This window comes from Crocodylus siamensis, chromosome 1 (assembly GCF_052110815.1).
Source record: "Crocodylus siamensis isolate JL-2025a chromosome 1, ASM5211081v1, whole genome shotgun sequence".
NCBI classification, from domain to species: Eukaryota; Metazoa; Chordata; order Crocodylia; family Crocodylidae; genus Crocodylus; species Crocodylus siamensis.
In genome coordinates this window covers 299,233,858-299,257,014 of record NC_143395.1, presented here as the reverse complement: position 1 = coordinate 299,257,014, position 23,157 = coordinate 299,233,858, and the positions used below count along the sequence as shown (strand labels likewise).

At 42.7% G+C, this 23,157-nt stretch overlaps 1 protein-coding gene across 1 annotated transcript in view; it reads right to left on the bottom strand.

Annotated features, from left to right (window-relative positions):
- The window catches only part of IL33R (interleukin 33 receptor), a 118,796-nt gene that overhangs the window by 25,715 nt on the left and 69,924 nt on the right, over nt 1–23,157 (bottom strand). The window contains exons 3-8 of the mRNA XM_090020726.1: nt 21,551–21,746; nt 21,090–21,267; nt 20,833–20,995; nt 15,883–15,951; nt 12,718–12,850; nt 12,478–12,629 (exon numbers count right to left, since the gene is read on the bottom strand). Coding sequence (XP_089876852.1) covers nt 12,478–12,629; nt 12,718–12,850; nt 15,883–15,951; nt 20,833–20,995; nt 21,090–21,267; nt 21,551–21,746 — 891 coding nt within the window. The remainder of the gene's footprint in view (nt 1–12,477; nt 12,630–12,717; nt 12,851–15,882; nt 15,952–20,832; nt 20,996–21,089; nt 21,268–21,550; nt 21,747–23,157) is intronic.

Genomic DNA, 23,157 nt, shown 5'->3' with positions numbered 1-23,157 from the left:
TTTTTATTTCTTGTTAAATTCTCTTTTTTTTTTTTTTACTTCTTTTTATTTTATCCATTGGTATCTGAGGGCATTTATACATGTACCTTTTTATCCCGTACCACACTGGAGATCCACCATTATGGAGCAGACTTGATTAATCGAGTTTGCAGCGCATGCGAGCTGACACGCACTATGCTGTGCCTCATGCAGTTTTATAAACAGCAAAATGCACGTCAGCATGCAGAAAATGGCAGTAGTGTGCCTTTGAACTAAAGCACCTCCAAGGTCTTTTAGTTCAAAAGCGCACCACTGCCATTTTTTCCACGCTGATGCACATTTTGCCACTTACACAACTGCATGCATTGCAGTGCCGGGCGGTTTTCAAAGCACCCAGCACTGCAACGCTTGCACATGTAAAAAAGCCCTGACTTTTTTCATTTCACCACTCTTCCCCCAGCCCCATTTCTTTTACACACCTTCCATTTCATTACTCATTCCTATCCCATTACCCACTCCCATTAACTCTCTGCCTCCCAGCTTCATGTTCCTGGCTCCCCCCCCACCCCAATCCCTTCCTCCCCGCAAATCAATTTCTTACCCATCCCAACCCACAGCAGGGATAAAACCCTGTCCTTGCTCACCAGCCCTGTAGTGGCAATTCAGAGCTGTATGTCCTAGTCAGGCCCTTGCTCAGCAGCCCTCAACTGGCAAGTCATAGCTGTGCAAGTGAGGGACAGTCAGAGAAGGTTTTTAGCCTGAAGGTGTAACTAATCCAAACTTGAGCTTACACTAACACTGATCAGCATTTGAGCAGCTAAAAGTACAACATGCAACAATGCTTTCAGTCTAGAGGCAGAGGCAGAGGCAGGATCACCCTTGTTGCCCTTCTCTGCACCTTTTCTAGATCTATTATATCCTGTCTGTTCTGTTGGGGGACCAGAACTGCATATAGTTTTCAAGATGTGAGCATACCATGGATTTATGCATTGGCATAATGACATTTTCTGTTTTGTTTTCAATTTCTTTTTTAATAATTCCTAACATTCTGCTTGCTCTTTTTTACTTTTTGACAGACAACTAGCCACAATAATCCAAAGATCCTTTTCCTGAGCAGTAATCGCTAACAGACACCATAACTGTGTATGTGCATTGCGGTTTATCCTTTTCCATGTGCCATGTGTGGGAACTGTTTGCACTTCCGAATATTGAACCTCATCTATCATTTGCTGACTGTTCATTCAGTTTTGTTGGATCCTGCTATGGTTTTTCACAATCATTGTTTTTTTGCCACCCAGAATAATTTTGTCATCCATGATCTTGACCCCCCACACCATTCACCCCCACCTTTCCAAATAATTTACAAAAATGTTAAATAGCACAGGGCCCAGCACAGACCTTTGTGGGATTCCACTGTTTATCTCCCTCCATTATGAGGACTGGTCATTTATACTTACTCTTTGTTTCCTGTCATTTAAGCCAGTTATAGATCCATACATGGAACTTACTGAAATAGCAGAAATAGTACTGTTCAGTTTCAAAAGCCACTTCTAAAAATACTTTCATGGAAATGGTAGGCTTAATAGCTCATTTTGATTTGTCTTGAAAAAACAATTTGGCTTTCTAGGATTAAATCCTTGTTTGATATAAGTGGTCATATTTCCAGAGAATTCATCTTCTTCAGTTTCAATTAGGTCATGCAATTCATGCCAAGAGCCAGTTGATCTAAAAGTGTCTGACTTTAAGAGAATTACCTGATAACACACTAAAGAAATCCACAAAAATATTATCAACTCTGGAAACTAGAGTAGGTACAAGTCACTAGTGGGAGAATTAATTAAAGATTAAATGAACCTTCATAGGAAAGCTAAAGGATTAAAAATGCCTCTGGAATTACTAAAATGTGAGTTAAGCTCAAAGATCCCAAAGATCATACAGGGAATTATTATCATTATGAATAATATTCAAAATTCTGTGGGTAACCTAAAACCTCCCATAAGTATCAAACACACAAATTCAGCATGTTGCTGAATCTGGAGGAAAATGTTTTTATTTGTGGGGGATATTTTTAAAAACAGGATTAACATTTCTAAATCCCCTTTAAAAGCTTCTTATACATTGAAAGTATTAATAATAAATTCAGTCCTCTAGATCACACCCAGGCAACATTCCCACTGTACTGAAAAGGAATGTATTCCAGTTAAAACCAGGGCTTTGACCCTTAGTCTACAAGTTTCCGGCACAGAAGTATTCCTTCCAAAAAAAAAAGAGAGAGAGAAAGAGAGAGAGAACTTGGTAAATCACTTCCATGTGGCTCCAAATATTTTTTAAAATAGTTTCTAACAGGAAGTATGATCTACTATTTTCCAATATAAACATCCAGCTTAAGGCAACGTAAAACTACTGCTGCTCTCTTGCTTCTACTTAAATCTGATGCTTTATTCATTATTCTGGATGTGTCTACATATGCATTTACTCCAGCCTAGATTCGTTTCTGGTGAAAACTAATCTGGAGTAAGTGTTTTTGGGCAGGCGTCTGTCTACACCTATGGGAGTTAGGGAGCAGATTTACACCAAGTTTCCTGCAGCCCTGAAACAGACCCCTGCTGCCACTGGTGCTAATCCAGGGACTTGCAGGGAGCATGGCTTCAGGAGACAACTGTCTTCTGGCCCCAGGGGGCTGCCTGCTCCTGGTGCAGAGAAAATGTCCCCCTGCCCTGGCAGCAGGGAGTTCCTGGCCCTGGCTCTCTGATCAGAGGCACAGGACTTGGAAAGAGCTACAGGGGAGGGGAAGGTCCCAGACCCCTGCCCCGAGCCACCAGTGGGGCAAGTAGTAGCTAGCTCACTGCTAGCAGCCCCACAAGCAGATCATGGCAAGGGGCTGGGACCTAGCCCACCCCTGAAGCCTTTTCCAAGCCCTGTGCCTCAATCCAATTGGGACATGGGGCTGGGACCTGACTCTAACCAGGACAGTTCCCAGCTTCTGCCCTGCACATTGGGTACAGGCTGGGCAGCTTGTTCCCCACGCAGCTCCATGAGAGTGAAGCTGCAGAGGGAACAGGCAGTGGGGCATGTTCTCCACCTAGCACCATGAGCATGGAGCTAAGGGGGAACAGACTAGGGGGCTTATTCCCTGCCCAGCTCTGTGAGTGCAGAGCTGAACAGGGAACAAACTTCCCAACCTGTTTCCCTGCCAGCTCCATGCTTACATCGCTGGGTGGGGAACAGGCTCCCCTACCCCCACCAGTAGGCAGTTCCCAGTGCCAGCTCCATTACTGCAGGGCTGATGCTGGAAGACTTTCATCTCCCAGCCTGAGCTTCACAGTCATGGCTTGGGCTGGGATATCCTTATCTCCCAATCTGACCTGTGCAGTCATGGGGCTCAGGTTGGGAGACTTGGCTCAGGGTGGGAGATCCTTATCTCCCAGCTTGAGCTCCACAGTCATGGGGCTTGGGCTGGGAGAAATAAGGATATCCCAGCCCATGCTCCACCATTGCAGAGCTGGTGCTGGGAGATAAGGATCTCCTAGCACCTGGTCCCCGATCTGATCTCAGAGTGGGGGGCTTGGAGCTCCCTTCTGCCGGGGCAGAGAGACATAATCCCCACCCAGGTTTCTGTGGTGGAGCCCACCCCAGCAGTAGGTAGCTCTTGCGGGCAGGGAGCAACCTCTCAACCCCTGCTGGACAGCTCACTAGGAACAGATTTTGCTCCTGGTCAGGCATCTACATGAGCGCTATGGCGCTGTTACTAATCTTATGAAAATTTGCTACTTTTATTTGTTCTACTACAGCAGGACACATCTACATGTGCTATTATTATTAATAAATTCTGGCACATATCTCACTGGAGTTTATTGGTCCTGGGTGTTGTGTTTGAATGTGTGCCTGGGACCACAGCATAGCTTCATAGTTTCTAGGGTTGGAAGGGACCTGCGTAGATCATCTAGTCTGACCCCCTGCTGTGGTAGGAAAGAGTACTGGGGTCAAACTACCCCAGCAAGATGTACATCTAGCATAATGAGCCAGGTCAGAGCACCTCTGGCTGGCAGGGAACCCAGAGGTCATTTTGCTAGCCCATGGCTGCTCCCTCCAGCTCAACATGCTGCAGAGGGACTGGCTGGGGCATGAGGTTGCTTCAGTGTAGGGTTAGCCAGCAGGCAGCCCCTGCACTGAAGCATCCTCATACCCCAGCCAGCTGGGGCAGTGTTTACACATGCACTGCTGTGGAGTTTTTTTTAATTAGTTTACTCCAGCCTAATAGGGGTGCATGTGTAAACATGTGATGTTTACTGCACAGCTAATTAGTCTGCACAGTAAACGTCTTGTGTAGACACAGCCCTATTGGAGCAAATTGCTCTGTGCATTTGGAGATGCCTGCAGCAGTGACAGCAAAAAGCCAGTAGGAGAAGTTTTCCTATGCTGCTGGTTGCAGTTCTTCCCTCTGCAAAGGGTAGCTTCTGCAGCCCACATTTCTTAATGGAGCAAAGGGAAAGGGGGCTGCCTTAGGGAAAATGGGGTCAGTGCTGGGCCATCTTGTATTTTGGTACCCCCTTTCTTTGACTTATGTCTGTAGTAGTATTAGAGAAAGTTACAGAAATAAAGCTGTAATCTCAAAAGTGTTTTATAATTTACTAAAAATACATACAAAAGGGGAAAAGACACAAAATTCAATTCCATTGAGTTGGCTCAAGCATGCTGATTGCTTGCTGCCTGCTCCACCCTACCCAGAAGGTAGTGGTGTCTCATCGTCACTGCTGAGCCTCGCAGCCAGCCAACTTTCACCCCTCTCCCCCAAAAGCCAGCAGTGCTGTCGCAGGAAGTGGGCAGCGATGCAGGGCACAGTACAACAGGGAGGCAGAGTGGCATGGTGCACCAGGCAGGCAGGTGAGCAAGCACTGCTGCTACTGGGCAGGAGCAAGGCAGGCAGATTGGAGCAGGTGCCACCCCAACCACACATACCTGGCCCAGCTCCTCCTGAGCAGCACTTGGAGGCAGGGGGGTGGGCTGGGCTGGGTACTGCTCCTCCTGTTTAGGGCAGGGATCAATCAACTAGGCCAAGGCAGGGCAGGGGGAGAACGCTGCTGAGTGCAGGCTGCTTACATGTGTGTGCATGCATATGTGCATGTGTGTTGGGCCTCCCTAACCATGGTGCCCTGGGTGGTTGCCCACATTACCCACCCATAAGGCCAGCCTTGCTGGAAGAGCAAGTCAGGGGACAAGGCATGGAGAGTGTGTGTGGCCAGACTGCTTCAGGACTGAACAGAAAAGCATTAAGGTCTCCTGCCCTTGCTAAACATGGAATAAAAAAGGTAGGCCACCACCTACATAAGGTCATTCTTCATTTCATGAAATTTTTAACAGTTTGTGATTGTGGTGAAATAATAGGCAGTCAATCAATATTATTTGATAGGCCAATTGACCAGCTTGCCAACCCTACCTGGAATAGATGAAATAAGCCATCTTTTTGTAGTTTATAGTGATGTTGGGGAAAATAACATTTGGATTTCTGTTTCTGAGACTACAGATGTCTATGGCTGTTTTATAACCAATGTGATATTTTGGACACTCACTGCTGAACCTGGCAAACCTCACCTTTTAACTTCAAAAATGTTGGAAAGGACAAATTACACAATGATAGCTCATATTGTTAATGACTCTTTACTTTTTCCTAACTTTACTGCCAGCAGTGGAGAGAAACAGTGTCTTCTATTTTCAACTTCTATTTTCAATATCCTGAAAGCAGCAGGAACACTGCAAGTATTCTTATCCACACCTACTGTACTTCCCTTGTTTGGTGCATGGCACAATTAGGTCACTGAACAAATTAGGCGTGAGCTGTCAACTCTCATTTCAAGTGTGAGAAAAGGATTTGTAAAGATGACACTGAAGGTGCAGCTCTACAGAATTTTGCCTGATATTTTCCTGCCCCAGAGCCCATACTCATATGTTGGGGAACATCGCTAAAAGCAGCCCCATTTTAGGCTCAGCATTTTGAAAAGTTTCAATGCCAGTGAGGCCTCCACCAGTGCAGTACATTTGTGATAGCTCTACAGTTAGAAGGATCTTGCAATGATTGAGGCACATTTTTATGCTGTACCATAGGTGGGCAAGAAACTTGAGATGTGGGACTTCTCAATATATATGTCACTTGACTAAATCATGGTGGCTGAAGCAAAATTCAGCACCGAGAGACATGAATGAGAGACCAGTGGGTGAGAGACAAACCGCAAAAAACTTTTGAATGGGAACAGAGGATATGAAGTATTGTTCTGTGTAAAGTGTTACTTGGGCAGTACTAGTATGGAACCACCAAGATAAGTATCAGTTACTGGTCCTGTTTTTGCTGTAAAGTCTGTGGATGTTGAGCAACCTCTTTCAGTGTATAAAGTCATCCTGATTGAGAAGGACCATAGATAAAGATTGGGGAACTTGGGGAAAAATACCTACTAGTTACATAGTAGCTGAGTCAAATTATTGTGCAAGCCAGTAAAAGGACATGATAAATAGGACTATCCTAAAATGTACATAAATGTGTTTTGGACCACATTTTTACTAGTTGCTATTACCAAAATGAAACATTTACATGTTATGGACTTTTTTCCATAAGTTTTGATGATAGTAAAATGAAGTCTAAAGACCTAAAAGATACTTCTTTTAAAAAATGGCCCCTAGTACCATTGTTCTGAAAACTGAGTCTTAAAATTTGTTTATATTTAGTTTCATACTGAACTGAGACTAAAAATGTCTGAAACTTCCTGTGTTTATAAAGTCTGCAAACATGTAACAAGAATCTCTATAACAGGCTTCTTGGAACAGCAGGTTTAATTTCCAGCACGAATGATGCAATATTCCATGTAAGTTGGAAGTGGGACAGTTGTGGAAACCAATCAAATACTTTTGTTTACTGAATGTATTATTTTATTCCATTACTTCATTTAGCTACAAACAGCTCATGAAAGGATTTGTTTCTCATTTAAAGATGAAGGTAATGGGAATCTGTTACTGCTGAGTTTTTTGTTTGGTTTTTTTTTTTTTTTTTTTTTGGGGGGGGGGGGGGGGTTTGGGTTTTTTTTGCAAAATAATATTCCAGAGATAAGAGGTGACAAATAGAAATAAGCTGCAAGGTACAGCATGACAGAAGCCAGATACACAGCCAGAAGAAATGAAATGTAACATTTTTTTCCTTGAAACTGAGATAGATCCAAGCAACAAAATGGGACCCAGATCTGGAATTCCTATCCATATGCATCTTCCAAAAATGGACCTGAGCTCCAGACTCAGTCCTGAACTTGTCTGAAAAGAGTAGGTGCTGGTATCCTGTATTCCATCCCCCTTCATACTCAAAATGCATCTGAGCAGCTGGGGAAGGCACATTTTCCATAGCAGGGAATAAACGGAGGAAATGGTTACTGTCCCCTCCCCGTATCGTGGATTTGTCTGTGAAGGAGGTTTGGGAAATCAAATGGGAAATCCAATCTAACAGTGAGGGGGTGTCTATGAGGTTAGAGTCAGAAATGCCAGTGATGAATGAAACGCCACTAAATGGAGACAGGAACTGAAAGAAAGTAGAGACAGGCTGTTTGAGGGCAGAAGCAACCTGTCTGTGAATAAGATAAGAGGTTGAGGGTAGTCTGATTATGAAAGAGATGCACAAAAAGGATATTAAAAGGTCACAAGTAACCCAGCATCAAAGGCAGACCAGGTTCTTTGGGTGAATCTGGTAGCTTTTATTAGACCAACTTAAATATGTTATATACCTATGTCCTTAGACCAACACGGCTACAACCTACACCCCAGCATCAAAGAACATTTATACACATGCTCCAGGACATGGGGAGTCAGGAGTGCTTTAGTTAGAGATTCTGAGAGCCGCTGTAATTAAAGCTCTTGGAGTGTCATGTGTATCAGTTTCCCCACACTGAAAAATTGTGGTGCAGGTGCCTTAACTAAAGCTCGTAGAATGAGCTTCAGTTAAAACTGCCCCTGCTGCCATTTTTCAGCTTGGGGACGCTCATACACATGACACTGGAGTCTGCTAGAATGTGATAATTAATCGAGTCTGCTCCAACATGTTATAATTACAGTGCATTGGAGCAGCCTCAATGGACTTGTATAGACGCCATAGGGTGCAGACACACACAGCTCAGGTAAATCCTGTCTGTGAAGAGCTCTTAAAGGACATCAGAAATGGCCTGTTTATTAATAGGCCTGTGTCTATTAACAGGGAGATAATATGCAGGATGTGGTCACTGCCATGCCTAGGAATATGAGGAGAAAGAGAATATCTCAGGAAGGAGAGCAGCCTGTGTTTTCTGTGTGAAGGAGCCAACAGACTTCAGCAGTGTCCTTATGAACTGGGCTTAGAGGAGAAATTGGAACACTTTAGAGACCATCTGTGAATATGGAGCATAAGAAGAGCCTTAGCAAGTCATTTGCTTTCTGATTTTATGGATCTGAGGGTATAGCGGGAGAAGGAGATAAGGAAGCATAGTTTGGAGAAAGAAGTGCATATTCACAAGGGGTGGACAGAGTATAGGGTTGGAAAGGTCCTCCAGGGTCATCTAGGCCAGCCACCTGTATAAGATTTGCTATTTCTAAACCATCCCAGGCAGATGCTTATCCATCCTTACTCTTTGGAAGGGCTTGATTAGCATGAGGAGGAAGCAGACACTCATGTTGTTACTGTATGCTCCCACTGTATGCACAGTACTGATGGAAGGGTACCATATACATTGGCAAAGCTCCTGCACATCCAGGGGCAGATCCAGGGGGAGAGGGTGCAGTGGTGTGGCTGCCCTTCCCCACCCCCTGCTTTCTGACCATGCCGTAGGAGCAGCAGCCAGGGATTTAAGTCCTGAACAAGGTAAAAATTCCCTGCTCCTTTCCCCTCCATGGTCAAAGGCATATCTCCTCTCCTGCCCTCCATCCCATTCCCCGCTCCCCAGCCTACCCCTGCCACTGTTTCTGCTGGCCCAGGGGCATGGGGAGCTCCAGCAGGGCTGCACAGGGACTGGGCTCAGCCCAGGACCATGAAGAAGTGATGGCAGTGGATGAGCCTGTTCCTCCTCCCTGCCTGCTCCCCCAGGTGTTCCCCACCAGCTCAGAAGCAGGTGCAGGGAGGGGGAATGTGCTCTTCCACAACTACTGCTATTGCTATGGTGCCAGGTGAGCACAGCCCCTACACAAACCAGCTAGAATAAGATAGGAGCTCCCCTCACCGCAGGATGGACACTATCAGCAGCAGGCAGGGGAGAGGGGAATGGGAGGGGAGGAGGAAACGTGCTTCTGAGCATGGAGGAGAAGAAGCGGGGATTTAAGTTCCCAGCTGCTTCTCCCCCGATGTTCACTTCTTGCTGCAATGTGGGGGGCTTAGGAGGCTAGGAATAGGAGTGCAACCGCCCTTGCAATGCCTGTTACTGTAAGTGTACCCCTGTTTTGTAAAACCCTGGATCTGTTTCTGAGCCCATCTGAGGGGAAGAGGAGACACCTACAGTGGGAAGATAGAAGGCAGAGAGTTTGCAGCAATGGGTCTTGAGGGTCCTAGGCATCTCAATGAAATTCTGGCACCAAAGTAGGGGGAGAATTTGAGTGATTTCCCTGACTCTGAAAGGGCTCACCCCTACACCCCTACACTTAGAGTTGCCAAAACATCTCAGATTGATCTGAATACTTTGTATTTTTGCTACTGTTTGCATAATGCTAGCAGGATGCAGAGCACTTTAGTGATGTAGAGCATTTCTGACCATCTAATTTGCTCCTTTTGGAAGGCACCGACTTGCATCATACATCCGTAACTGCACAGACAAATAACAATCCTCAGTACAGATATCCATGGATCCTCCTGCAAAAAGTCTTCATACACACTTCAAATATGCATAATTTGTGCTTGTTGCAATGAGAAAGATATAAACTTTTCCAGGAAACTATATCAAAGCCAATTTGTCAACTGGGGTTACTTCCATCCTAGGCAGTGATCAGGGAAAAAGCATTTTTATTTTACGTGAAGACAAAAATGCATAGATTTTACCACTCACCACTTGTGAGTAAAAAACCCACTTCACAGAATCCCAAGACCATATGGGTAAAGTATTTGATTGGGACTTAGGACATTTGGGTTCCTCTCTTGGCTCTGCCACATGCTTGGGCACAGTCCCATTATGACTCATTTCCCTATCTGTCTTTTCTTCCTTTCTATCTTATCTAAATACACGGTGAGTTTTTGAAAACAGGAACCTTCTCTTACTGTGTTTGCACAGTACTTACCATAACTGAGCTCTAATTCTGGAGTCAGCCTCTCCACATTACTGTGATACTAATAATAATATGAGCCCCATCAAGTTCCTTGAGAAAATATTGGAGAGATGTCTGGGCAGAAGGGACTGTGTGCATGGATGTGAAGTGACACTAGGAATGAGTAAGGTAGCAAGGAAACTAGGGGACATCTATATAGTGCTGTGGACAACAGAAGAAATGTTGAGTGGGAAGATAGAAGTCTACCTCTTTTCAGGAAAAAACAAAAAAGAGGACATTTAAGATGTTTATTGCAATTTACACATTATCTGACAGCAAGCACAAGAAACCCCTACAGTACTGGTTATATTTAAATGCTGGGTACTACTATTTTACCATAAAAATGGTTGAGTCACATTGAGAAGGGGGCAAGCCAGCTGCAGTAGAGAATAAGTACTCCTGGGTGTATTCTTGGCAACAACTAAAAATGAGAAAAGCAAAGATCTTGGTGATAGCAGCAATAGGCAGAGAAGGACAGACATCAACATACAACAGGCAGCAACAAAGTGGTCACAGTCAAGAGTTTCATGAAACTTTACTGAAGACCTATGGACAAAAACAAAATAAGAGCTGGCTACCACAAGGACCACACACGTAATGATTATGTTTTCCAGAATTCACAAGAAAGTGATCCCTATGCTGGAAGTCAGATGTACAGTCTGTTGTTGTTTCCTTCATCCAGCTGTCAGTAGTTCTATTGCCAAAACTACAGCTAGCAACTGCAACTTTACTGCAGTGCTGTACTCTTTCTTTCATTGAAGGAATGCACCACCATTGGTCAATTTACTTTGTAGCTTAAGCATGTTTCTGGTTTCCTCAGTAATACTAAGCTCTCAAATAGCAGCATCTTTCCAGTTGACGAGGAGACTCTGTCCCACTGTGAAGGCTGATAAACTGTTTTCAGTTATACATTCCTTCATCACCTCCCATCCATATTACAGCACAGCAATATAGTTAGGCACAGAAGTCCTAGGTATATTAAGACATATTAAGGTCATAGTCCCCCTCTTCATAGTGCTCAATGGACTGTGCCTAATATACTTTAAAGAATATTTGAAACTCTGAGAAGATGAAGACCATGTTCACCAGTGCCACTCCGTAGGTGCTATGCAACTTTCTACCAAGCTCAAGTGAGCAGGAGACAGAGCTTTTTCAGGGGCTAGCTAACACTATGAAATGAATTCCCACAGAAACTGAAAATAATCACAAACTTTACCACCTTCTGGTCCAAGTCCAGGGCACAGTTCCTCAACCTTTCTTTCTCTAACCTAAACATGTAGCAGCATGGACACTAAAAACTAAGGGATTCCCACCAAAACATAAAGCCCTAAGCTGCAAACAAAATTTTCGCTTGGGCAGAAGGTAAGCAGAGGAGATGCACATTGCTGATGTTAGTCATATTGACTAGTTATTATTAGAAGGCACCCAAGTAGCATGGTGAAGACTGCTGGGGAGAGGAGAGGACAGCGGAGGACAGGCTAGGAGAGGAAAATAAACTAACTCTTTTGACGGCACAGTAACTGGCAGGGGTTTTTTTAAGATCATCTTACTTCCTGACTTTGTTCTGCAGAAGCAGCGATAATCTACTTCTCCAAAACAAGAACACCCAGGCCAGCAGCACATTATTTTACCAGTGCTGATAAGAAAAAATAGATCAATGCTATGCCAGACAAGTAATCTGTAACGACGCATTTAGATCTTGCATCCTTCTCCGGGGGACAGCAAGCCACACAAGCTTCTGTGCTTCAGCACAAGTGCACATGGATGGTGTACCTGCCTTCCGAGAAGGCTTAAGTTTGCCACAAGACTGGAGTAACTTGGCAGGATCATTGTCATTAGTGCAGGACTGGGATCTGTTACACGTCATTCTGCCTTTCACTTTCCATCTCTCAAGGACACCAATGCAACACTGCACACCTGCACTGGGCAGAATTTGTCCTGAGGACAGTACCGTCTGGTCATGAATTCTTGGCCCTAGTGAATTTTACCACGGACTTCTCTGAGGCTTAGCATCGAGCATAAAGCTTCAAACGCAGACTTTAATAAATCCATCAACAATGATCTCATTATTATGCAGTATAAGTCATGTTTCTTTGTTCTATTGCTTGACAATGAGAAGTGTGTGTAGAGAGGGAGATGGATTTGTATAATGTCAACATGTTTTTGATATTTTATACACAATAAAGAAAAATATTAAGAGGAGCTTACCCTCACGAGGCTCTTGTAATGTCACTGTGGCTGTTATATATTCCTTGGCATTTAGTGCTACACATGTGAAATTTGACTGAAGATCCTCTTGTTTCACTTCTGTGACCCTTAGCACAACCTCTCCATAACGTTCATTAAAAGTTCCTGAAAACCTAGCAATAAGAGTTACTCATGGCAGTTCTTAATGGAAAGGTACCACTTGTATAATATAAAAATAATTTCACACAATACTGTGCTTACCTGTGATAGTCTTCCTGAAACCTTAAAGGATCTAAATATTTAGCTTGCAAGTCATCAACATCCCAAGTGACAACTTCTACATTTTGGTTTCCAATCCCCAGAAAAGCTTTACAGGAAATGTTCACAGGGGCACCTGAACAAGAGAAAAAAGGGTGGTAGGTATTCCCAGATACAATGTAAAAGTAACTTTTGTTAACCCCAAAAATCCTTTTATGCATGTCCCTACATCAGTCCTCAAGCTTGCCTTAACATTTCTTTGCAATCCACAAGCTTAACTCTAAAAACTGTATGGATATAAGAAACAGAATTGGAAACAGAAAACAGTGAGAAGTATTTCCAAGTTACAAGGAGAATATATATATGTAGACGCCTTTGGCTATCTGTGGTCATCTGAAACAGATTATAGAAAAACTGTACATGAGCATGAAGATAATGCAGATCGATAATATGTAGGAATCAAACAGATTAGTCTACTTCTGAGGAAACTTAAGGAAAAAACTCATTTACACAAAAACTTGCATTAAAACATCAGTTTTAATTCAAAGCACCTTTGCTATTTCAGGCAAGTCTGTGCATAGATGCTTCTTCTGGAAGACGACTACACTGATTTGATTTTGCTAAAGAAATTACCCCACGCAAAAGTGAAATAGGAATTATTTATTCTCAAAAATGAGTCATTGTATCTGGCACCAAAATAGTAAAGGCATAGATTAAAACCAGTTTAATTACTGTCATGCAAATCTGTGCCTATACACAAAATTAAGGTTACGAATCTCATGCAGATAAGAAAAAGGAAAATTCCAGCACTTCAACAATCAGGGAACAATATATTTATTCGAGTAAAAATGTGGGATGTTAAGTTTCTATAAGTAAATTTATAGCTTTGAAACGGTACAAGCCTATTTGATATCCAATAAAGCAGGACGAAACCCAACTAGAAACAAAGTACTGCTTCTTTCATTTGAGGGAGATTAAAGATCAACTAATTCTGTGGAACAAATAAAGAACAGTTAAAAACCAAAACGAGAAATGCAAATGACAAGTTTAATACAGATAAGCCAACTAGGGACACTGAGCCGAGAACACTGGACACTGCCCACTGCAGCCAGTGCAATTTAAATGTGTTAAATTGATAGTCCCGGAGAGTAAAATCTGTTTGCTCAGATCTGGATGTATGAAAGTTGCAATCTGTGCTCAGATTAGGCACGTCTACACATATGCTTTAATATACAGTAACCTATTTTACTGTGCATTAGAACGTCACGTAAAAAAGCATACAATTAGGCAAATGTCCAGTAAAATAGTCTGTTGCACATTAAGTAACACTTAAAAACCATGTGCATTCGCTACTACACATTAAGGCAGCCTAACACACATTTCTTTAGTACCTCAGGGCACCTATATATAAATGCGAAGGCTGCTCTATTGTCCTGGAATTGCAGCGCGTTGGAATTGCCATGCTCCAGCAACCTCCTGCATCTTGTGTATCGGTGTCCCTGTACTTAAAAATGAAAGCAGGGACACGTGAACTAAAGCTTAAATGAGCTTTAGTTCAAGCGCCCCACCACCATTTTTGAGCGCAGAGATGCTGATACAGGAGATGCAGCAATGCTTTAATTACAGCAGTTCTTGGAGCTGCTCTAATTAGAGCACTGCCCCCTCCCAACTCCACCCCCACAGCACTTGTAAAAGTGCCCTCACATTGAAAGTACTAAATGTAACGGGCATTAGAAAAAGCACTTTAATGTACATGTAGATGTGCCCACTGTGTCCAGTGTGCCAAATGATGATCAGGAAGGAGCATCCTTAGCTATGAGAAGAGAACTTTGTTTACATGGTCATCCCCTGCCTGCCTGAAGTTATGCACACAACACATTTACCCTGCTGTAAATGTAAAATGTATACATGATGTTCATCTCCACATAGGTGGAAGTCACTCTATTCCAAGGTAAAGGTTCCCCTCAAGAAGTCAGGAGTAACAACTGTATTTTTTCACATGCGCTATACACCTTTATTTTCCCCAAATTAGGCTGCTGGATATTGGCATGTGCATTATAAGGGTGGAAATATAATAATAGGTACTACTTCTGGAAGAAGAGGCTAAGAGAAAGTAATGCTGCAGTGCTACATGTAAGGCTCGCTAGCTGCTGGCTATGGACACTTTGTCTTTCCCCAGATGAGCTACAGAAGCTGCTATTTAGTTAACTTACTGCTACTTGCCAGCATTTTCAAGCAAAGATCTTTTTAGTGTATTCTTGACACACTACCCAAGCTGTTTACTGTGCAGTTGACTAAATAACTGCACAGTGAATGTCTCAGTATATACACACGCATCCCTATTAGGGCTCACAGAACTAATAAACCATACACCAGAGTAGTACTTGTAAATAAGAGTACTATCTTGATGAAGAGTTTTTTACTCCACAACAGTGCTAATGTAGATGCTGCCCTGGCTGGCTGGGGCACAAGGATGCTTCAGTGCCAAGGCTGGCTAGCCCCGTGATGAAGTACCCTCATGTCCCAGACAGCCCCTTCGCAGTACATTGAGCCAGGTCAAAGAAGCCCCAGGCTGGCAGACTGACCCCTCGTCCCCTCTGCCAGCTATGGTTGCTGTGACCTGGCTTAATGTGCTACAGTCCAGGCATACGTGCAGATGTGTGCTCTGTCTTCCAAAAACAAGGTGCCCATCTTATTTTGGGCATGTTGTATGCAAGAAAATGCAGTATGTCCCACTGTAAAATGTATAGTTGATCAGAGATTGCATATCCACAGCTGTAGCTATTTTCAGACACCGGTAAAGTTTGTTCAATTCAGTCAGGCTATCGCTTAGTCCCGTACCATTTCATGATAAAGTGGAATAATACCTACCTCTGGAAAGCCATGTTTTTCCCAGTACAAACACCGGTGTAATTTACACTGGTGTACAAAACCATAATGTGCTAATTCATCATTTGTCTACACCTAAAACTGGTAAATGGCTGATATTAATGCCGAAACAGGCAAAAGACATCTAACCCTTTGATCAAACTCAAGCTAATAAAAATTCTAGTGAAAAAAAACCTAGTGAAAAATCCTATACTTACTAATCTTGTTATCAGTTCTTAAACTATCCAACCAGCTACAGAAAATCATTTAAAAATTATTATGAAGATTGCATGTACTTACCGAGCACTACTTCTATTACTTCATTATCTTCTGGAAATATAATTTGAGGAGATTTAGGTTCAGAGATGTCTTATAAATTAAGGTAGGGAGAGAAAGGAAAACAAGGATTAGTATACTGTCAAAAGGTGATTTACAATACTAGCTACTACTACCACTGCTTTAGAAGCCTACAATCAAGCTATCCTGTGGTAGATTTGGCATTTATTAGAATTGACTGATTTTCCTGCTATGACAAAATATGTTTTGGAAATATGTGACTTTGTATGACATGTATTCATTGTTGGGTTTTTTTAATTGCTTACATTTTGAACAGGGGAAGAAAAGAAAGGATTTTTTTCCCCCACAAAGGATGTTGTTTCAGCTGAGGGGTTGTCGTACCTATGGCCTGCAATGCCACAAAACAGGCAGCACAGTAGCAGATAGGGTAGGGAGCAGAAAGCAGAACAGAGCTGGGGAAGAATATTGGAGTGGTACCTGGAGATGGTGCACGGCTAATTTATGGCACTTCTTCCCCACACCTCCTCCCATTCTTTTAGTTAGCTAGTAAAAAGAAACTATTATATTAATATACTACCATGCTTTCTCAGACAGTTATGTTATTCTTTAACTTAATGTTTTAAAAAGAATGGGAATCCTTCAGCATTTGATGTTTACAGACTTATAGGCCTAAATTTTCAGATGTGCAATACTACCTGTATAGAGCTACTTATCTCTGAATTAGACATCCAGGGGTGCCTGTACATGATTGCAGAGGCTGCTCCAATGTGCTGTAATTATAGCACATCGGAACAGACTCAGTTAATCAAGTCTGCCGGAGCATGGTCATTCCTGTGGTCCAACAGCCTCCCACATCTCATGTATCAGCATGCACGCTCTTCAAAATGGCAGTGGCAGCACTTGAACTAAAGCTCATTAGACAAACTTTAGTTCAAGCACCCCCACCACTGTTTCTAAGTGTAACAGGCTTGTCTTTTGGAGCTTGGGTTGAGTCCCAGGCTAGAAATCTTGCTGTTTTGATTGGTGGAGCTCATCCCCCAATCAGGAGGCAGCAAGAGGAGTTCAGTCACGCCCCTTTCCTGAGGGGAGGGGGAGAGGAGTTCCCCCGTGGACCTGATTGAAGACTGCAACACTCAGGTCTGGAAGACTTCAGGGGCGGAGCCCTGGAGCGTATAAAAGGAGCTGCGTGCCCAGCAGGGGGAAGCAGATCTGGGAGTGAGAAGAGAGATGAGTGGGGCTTAGAAGACCTGAGGAGAGCTGCTCAGCAGGGTGAAGCAGTAGCCCAGAAGCACCCCTGAAGACTTCCATCAGTGGGGAACAGCAGATGGCTCCAGCAACTAGGCTCTCGGTGTGCAGCACGGCACATGGTGTCCAGACCCTGGGAGCTGCATGAGGCAGCTCATGTCTGTAACCTCTGGTGTGCAGCTAGAGACACAGTGCACAGGACGGTGCATGGAGTAGGACTTTTGGAGTGCTTGAGCAACTCAGGTCCTCAATGCCTGGAATGAGGCTGGGAGCTCAGTGCAGGAGGCGCTGCACAGAGGGTCCAGGAGCAGATCAAGCCTGGTGCTGCATGAGGCAGCCCAGGCCTCTGACCCATAGCAAGAGGTTGAGTCCAGAGAGCCAGATGGGGATTGGGCTACTGAGCCAGCAGACAGGGCCGAGCTAGAGGCCCCAGAAGCCCTGCATAGTGGAGCCCTGTTCCAGGGGACAGCGACTCCCCACCCCAAAGCCCACTGCAGGCAAGAGAGCAGCCTGGCACAGAGGACGAGGACCACCATCCAGGCCTGGGAGCCATGAGTTGCAGGGAAAAGGATTCCCACAGGGGAGGAGAATCCCCTCCCCCCCAGTTAGTTAAGGGCTCCTGAAAGGGGAGGTCCCACTGGGAGGGCCCCCCTAAAGTTACCAGCTTCTTTGTAGGGCTTGGGAAAAGCCCAAAGGCATTGGAGTTTCCTCTCAGGATTTAATTTATCTTTGGGGCTTATCTGTTTCAGATCAGATACTTACCTATGACTTAACCTGTATCTGGAGCACTGGTATAAGGTTTTATGTCATTTACCCAGAGGGTATTGTTTATATTACTGGTTTAGATATCTTATAAATATATATATACACATTGTACATGTGTTTATATCCATGTTCCTTTCCCTTGTGATGAGTTAATGTAAATAAATTTGTATATAGTTAAGTCCCCTGATTGTCCTGGCCTGGTTCTATAGGGACAGAGGGAAACTGAGCAGTCTGCAGTCCCCTGTCCCCACCTCCAGGACACCTGCCAGCTAACAATCCCCTTCAGTTGGAAGGGGCATATATACCCAAGTTTCCTGGGCTACATAAGTTTGGAGACACTGATACATGAGATGCTGCAGCATTTTAACTAGAGTGGCTGTCAGAGCCACTCTCAAACCACATGTAAAAGTGCCCCAAATCTTTGTGTTTGTTTTAAATTCTAACATTTTCTACCATGTTCCAGCCCCTTTCCACAGTCTTCACTGAGAACTTTTTCCTTGCCCTCCCATTCCCCAGAACATCTCAAAATGCCTCAGCCCCCAAATCTCATCTGTCTAATGGATCTGCAGTACAATTTTCATTCTTTTCTCCCCAAATGTCAGAGTAATCAATTCTTTCCCCTAACCCTGACTTTTCTTTTTTTCCAGCAGCTGGAATGAAGGAGATGGGAGCAAGGAGAGAGGTAGTAGTATTATAGGTCTCTGACTGCATTCTGTACACTTGACAATGTTTGAACCCAGATAGCAAAAAAAAAAAGCCCCAGCCCTGTCCTCTACAAATTATGGTGCAACAGCCATCTCTTCACATTCAATTTCATGAGAAGTCAAATATAACAGTCTGGCTCATATGAGATATGACTGTGGAGAAATCTGTGTCAAAGAGGGAAGGATGAAGTATTCACTATCCTTGATTAGACCTGGTTGGAACACTTTCAGCAAGTGAAATAGATTTTGTCCAAGCTGAAAGTTTTAATGAACAATTATCTCACCCCCAAATAGTTTCCTAGCAAAAAGAGGTATAGTACTCCCATACTCTATAAATCCTGGGATGTGAAAGATCCAGGTTCAGGTTGGCCTAATTCAGAGGCATCTGGTAGGAAGAACTTTATCCTTTATTCAGCAGAGGAGGATCTCCCACACCACTGGTGATCACCAGCTCCACTGAGCCCTTGTCAAACCAAACAACTCAGAGTTCAATTTGAAAACAATCACAAGTCTATTTATCTCAAATAAACATGCTGACAGTTGGGTTTTCATCTCGGGGCTCAGCAAAACCAAAATTTTAAAGTTTTGAAAGCTTCTGCAAACTGTATTTGTATTCTGGTCAGTTCTATCCTTAACCACAGTGATAATACTGAAACTTATTGATGAGTTACTAGTGAAGACCGCACCCCTGATTCCATACCTGTCACATTCTCCAAAAACCACAGATTACAAAGGACATGGGCCAGTATGGTCTTGGAGTTACCTAAATGGGACTTAGGAAGGTATTTTCCTACACTAGGAAAAGCAATTCAACTTGACACCCCCAACAGAGGCTACCATCACACTAGGCCTACCATGTCATTCTAAAAAAGCCCCAGTATAACCAGCATAATCTCTCTGCTTCTAAGCCGCTGGCAGTGGGGCCTGTGCATCACAAACCCCACACCCACCCACAAACTCCCCTACCCCCTCACACAAACCCCCCACACACCCACACCCCCCACACCTTCACAAATCCCCACACACACCCCAACCATACAAAGTACCTGCATATATTTCTAAAGAAGGTTCAAAAAGTGTTATATTTAGTTTAATGTGTACAAAAAAATTAATTTAGCATAATTTTGAGTTTTCCTGCACATAATTGAGGTTTTTCCGTGCATAATTCCCTTGGGTGTACAGAATGATCTTAGCTGTGGCCCCAGCTCACCCAGCCAGAGGGACTGCCTAGGGACTTCTTCACAGCCTACTCCCTCCCAGCCAGGAAGATTGCCCCAAGCCTTCCACCCGCTTCACAGCTCCTACAGGCATGCTCCCAGCCTCCCATTGCTCCTCAGATGCTAAGAGCCTACCTGCCCCCCTCCCTCTCCACCTCCTACATACTACAACTGCATAAAGTGTTAAGAAAGCTGTGGAAATGGGCATTTGGAACTAGTTGATCTTAAATGGTCATAAGAATAAATATGAGTCCACTAGGAAATCAGTAGTATTTATTTACAGCTGTTTACCTACATTTAATTCCATTCTCTGTTAATCACTTACTAAAGGAGTGAAAGAGGAAAAAAAGGTGTGATAGAAACTGCAAATTTGGAGAAGATCCCAGGATTCGTGATAGAGCAGTGAGGCGTGTCTTTGTGGCAGCAGTGAGTATGCCATTTTATCTCTGTGTGTTTTCTTGTGCACCAGTGATTTTTATAGTTTAAAAAATTGTTACAGGCAATTTTAATGAAGACTGAACAGGTCACCTCAGTCTGACTGCTGGGGTAAATGGTGACCCCCATTTAATTAGTAACCCTGGTCTAATCAGGGACATGAGTGGTTCAGTAGGACAGGGCAAGTAGTGTTTCGGTTCCAGTTCAGGTTCAGCTCAGCAGGCCTGGGGAGAGTGAGGGGTAGTGGCCTAGGAGTGAGGAGCAACATCATATCAGGGCTGTTCAGGACCACAAATCAGCTGGGAGGGGGGCAACCACAGCTGGACCCACATCCCAGTGAGTGAGGGGGGCAGCAGGAGCTCTGATTTTCCATGATTAAAAAAACAAAACCAAATGCCAAAATATATAGCTATTTAGAGAAACCGAGAAAACCAGGATCCCTGTTATCACCACATCCAGCTGCCAGTATCATTAGAAGCTGCTGCTGATAACTGTAATGTGATCAAGGACAGTTCAAGAATAAGGTATCCCTAGCAAGGCAAGTAATAATCCCTTATTTTATTTAAGATGCAATATGGCTACCTTACTTTTAATTAAAAAGAGTCTTGTTGCTGACACGTTATACTCATTTCCACTGTGTGTGTAGGTAAATTGGCAAGTATAATATCCTTCATCAGTTTTTACTGGAGACTTAATATAAAGATATTTGTTCCATGAGAAATATTTTTTTCCTTGGAGAAGTTTGCAATCCTGGAAAATAAGACACTTTCTTTATTTAGCCATCTATAATTAGACATAATAATCTAATCTAATTTTCATTGGCACTTAGAGTGTTTAGATTTACCTTATACCAGTGGACAAGAGTTGCATTCTCATAATTGTCTATTGTAGGACAAACAACTCTGCCAGAAATAAAAGTTCCAGTGTCGGCTGGATAACGTATTTGACTCGGAAAACAAATGTCTTGTTCACATGGGTAGACCATCACACTTACTCTGGAACGTGTTGTACTATTATCAGAACTGAAAAAAGCATGGAAATGACAAAACATATTGGAACATTTCTACGCATATCCAGAAATAACCTACATTTCTACTTGCTTTACACACACACACTACATAAAAAAGTATATTGAAAGACATAAAATACAGATAAAAATGTAAAAAAAAAAAAATCATGACTCAAAATAGGGACTGGGGTATAAAAGTTGCAGGTACTTGGTGCATACCAACATTAGAGATAGGTAGTTCAAATCCCTCATTAAAACACAGCCTTAAAAAAATGCATTTTCACTGTTCCACTTACTGCTGAATGACACAGGTGTAATTTCCCGAGTCCTCTTTTGCTGTTGGTAGAAACCAAAGAAATCTCCCAGAGGAATGTATCCGTGCTCCTTCATCTGCAGGAATGGTCTTGTTGGCTTCCATGTGATACCATTTAAATATCAGACCTTTTCGTCTGGGGCATTTTACAACAAAAGCCTCACCTTCCATTGCATCAACTGCACAAGGAAAAAAGTTTTCAGTGTAGCTAAATAAAAAGTACCTAGTAAGTCTAGAGGTGAAATCTTGACCTCATTGAAATCAATGCAAGATTTCACATGGACTTGACTGAGGCCAGAATTTCAAACTGTAAGCATCCAACATTTTATGTATTCAGTAGGAAACTGCAATAACATTTCAGAAGAGAAAGACTGACTACTGATAGTACATGTGTGTTGTTATACAAGTTTTATATAAAACTATGCTGGTTTAATTATTGGTAAAGGTTTGACCCAATTTGGTTCAAGTGGTGCAACTTGATTTGCAGCTATTTTTACATCATTTTAAACCTCACCTATGTTAGCTGCATCAGGTTCAAACTAAATTGAAATTCAACTTGATTTTAAGTGAATCAGCACACAGAAGACTGCTTTGATTTCACAAGATGGGTTTTTAAGTTGTTCAATAGTTGCAGTTTTATGTGCAAACAAACCATTATTATATAAGTCAAAATCCAAAATGGTAAGATGGTTCTATTAGCTTACAAATATATAAAATACCCATTGTGTAAACTCTGTACTTCAAGTTCAGAATTTATTTGCTATATGAGTGCAGTATGTTTTCTGTAAACAAGTTTACATTGGATTTGGTATTATACTAAAATGATAATAGCATATAATGGAGTCCAAGTAAACATTTTGTGGTTTTAACAGACCATACACACAAGGAAACTGAGTCCAGCTCTCATACTTAACTTATGTATCCCAGTAGACCTTTCAGAAACAAATACAGGGATGAAATCAGCACCAACATACTTTTTATTTCCTTCTAAATATTGCATATCTAGAAGTGACAAGTTCATAGAGCTTATAATTATTGTGCAAAATAAGTCTGGAAACAAGTATTTTCAGAAAGCTATAGTACAAAAAATGAAGCTGGAATTTTTTGACAAAATCATTTTCCACACTGATTTGCTGAACCAAACTGCACAGAAAAATCAGTCAGAGCTTACTGTCCCTCATTTGTCATGGAAAATTTTAAAAAAGTCTTGGGTTCATCCTGGTGCAGAACAAAATCCACAGACAAAACCCCAATTTTTTTGTGAAACAATTTTTGTTTTCTGGTTACACTTATTAAAACTCCAGTTTGTAGCTTCTTTCTTGCTATATATTAACATTTTCTTTAATTGTATTAGAGCCACAACTGAACATCAGGTTTATTACCATATTACTAGGACTGTTATTTCAGCATAGCTGTTTGCTATGCATATGGTGGCTGAAGTGTTTTAAATGTGTTTGAGATTGTACTTTGTTATATTGTTATTAGCTGGATGCCTTTAATTACCACATAGGCAAGAGGATCTGTAGAAAAACACAAACAAGTATACACAGAGTCCATTTACATGTGAAATTAATGTGAAGTTATAAACTT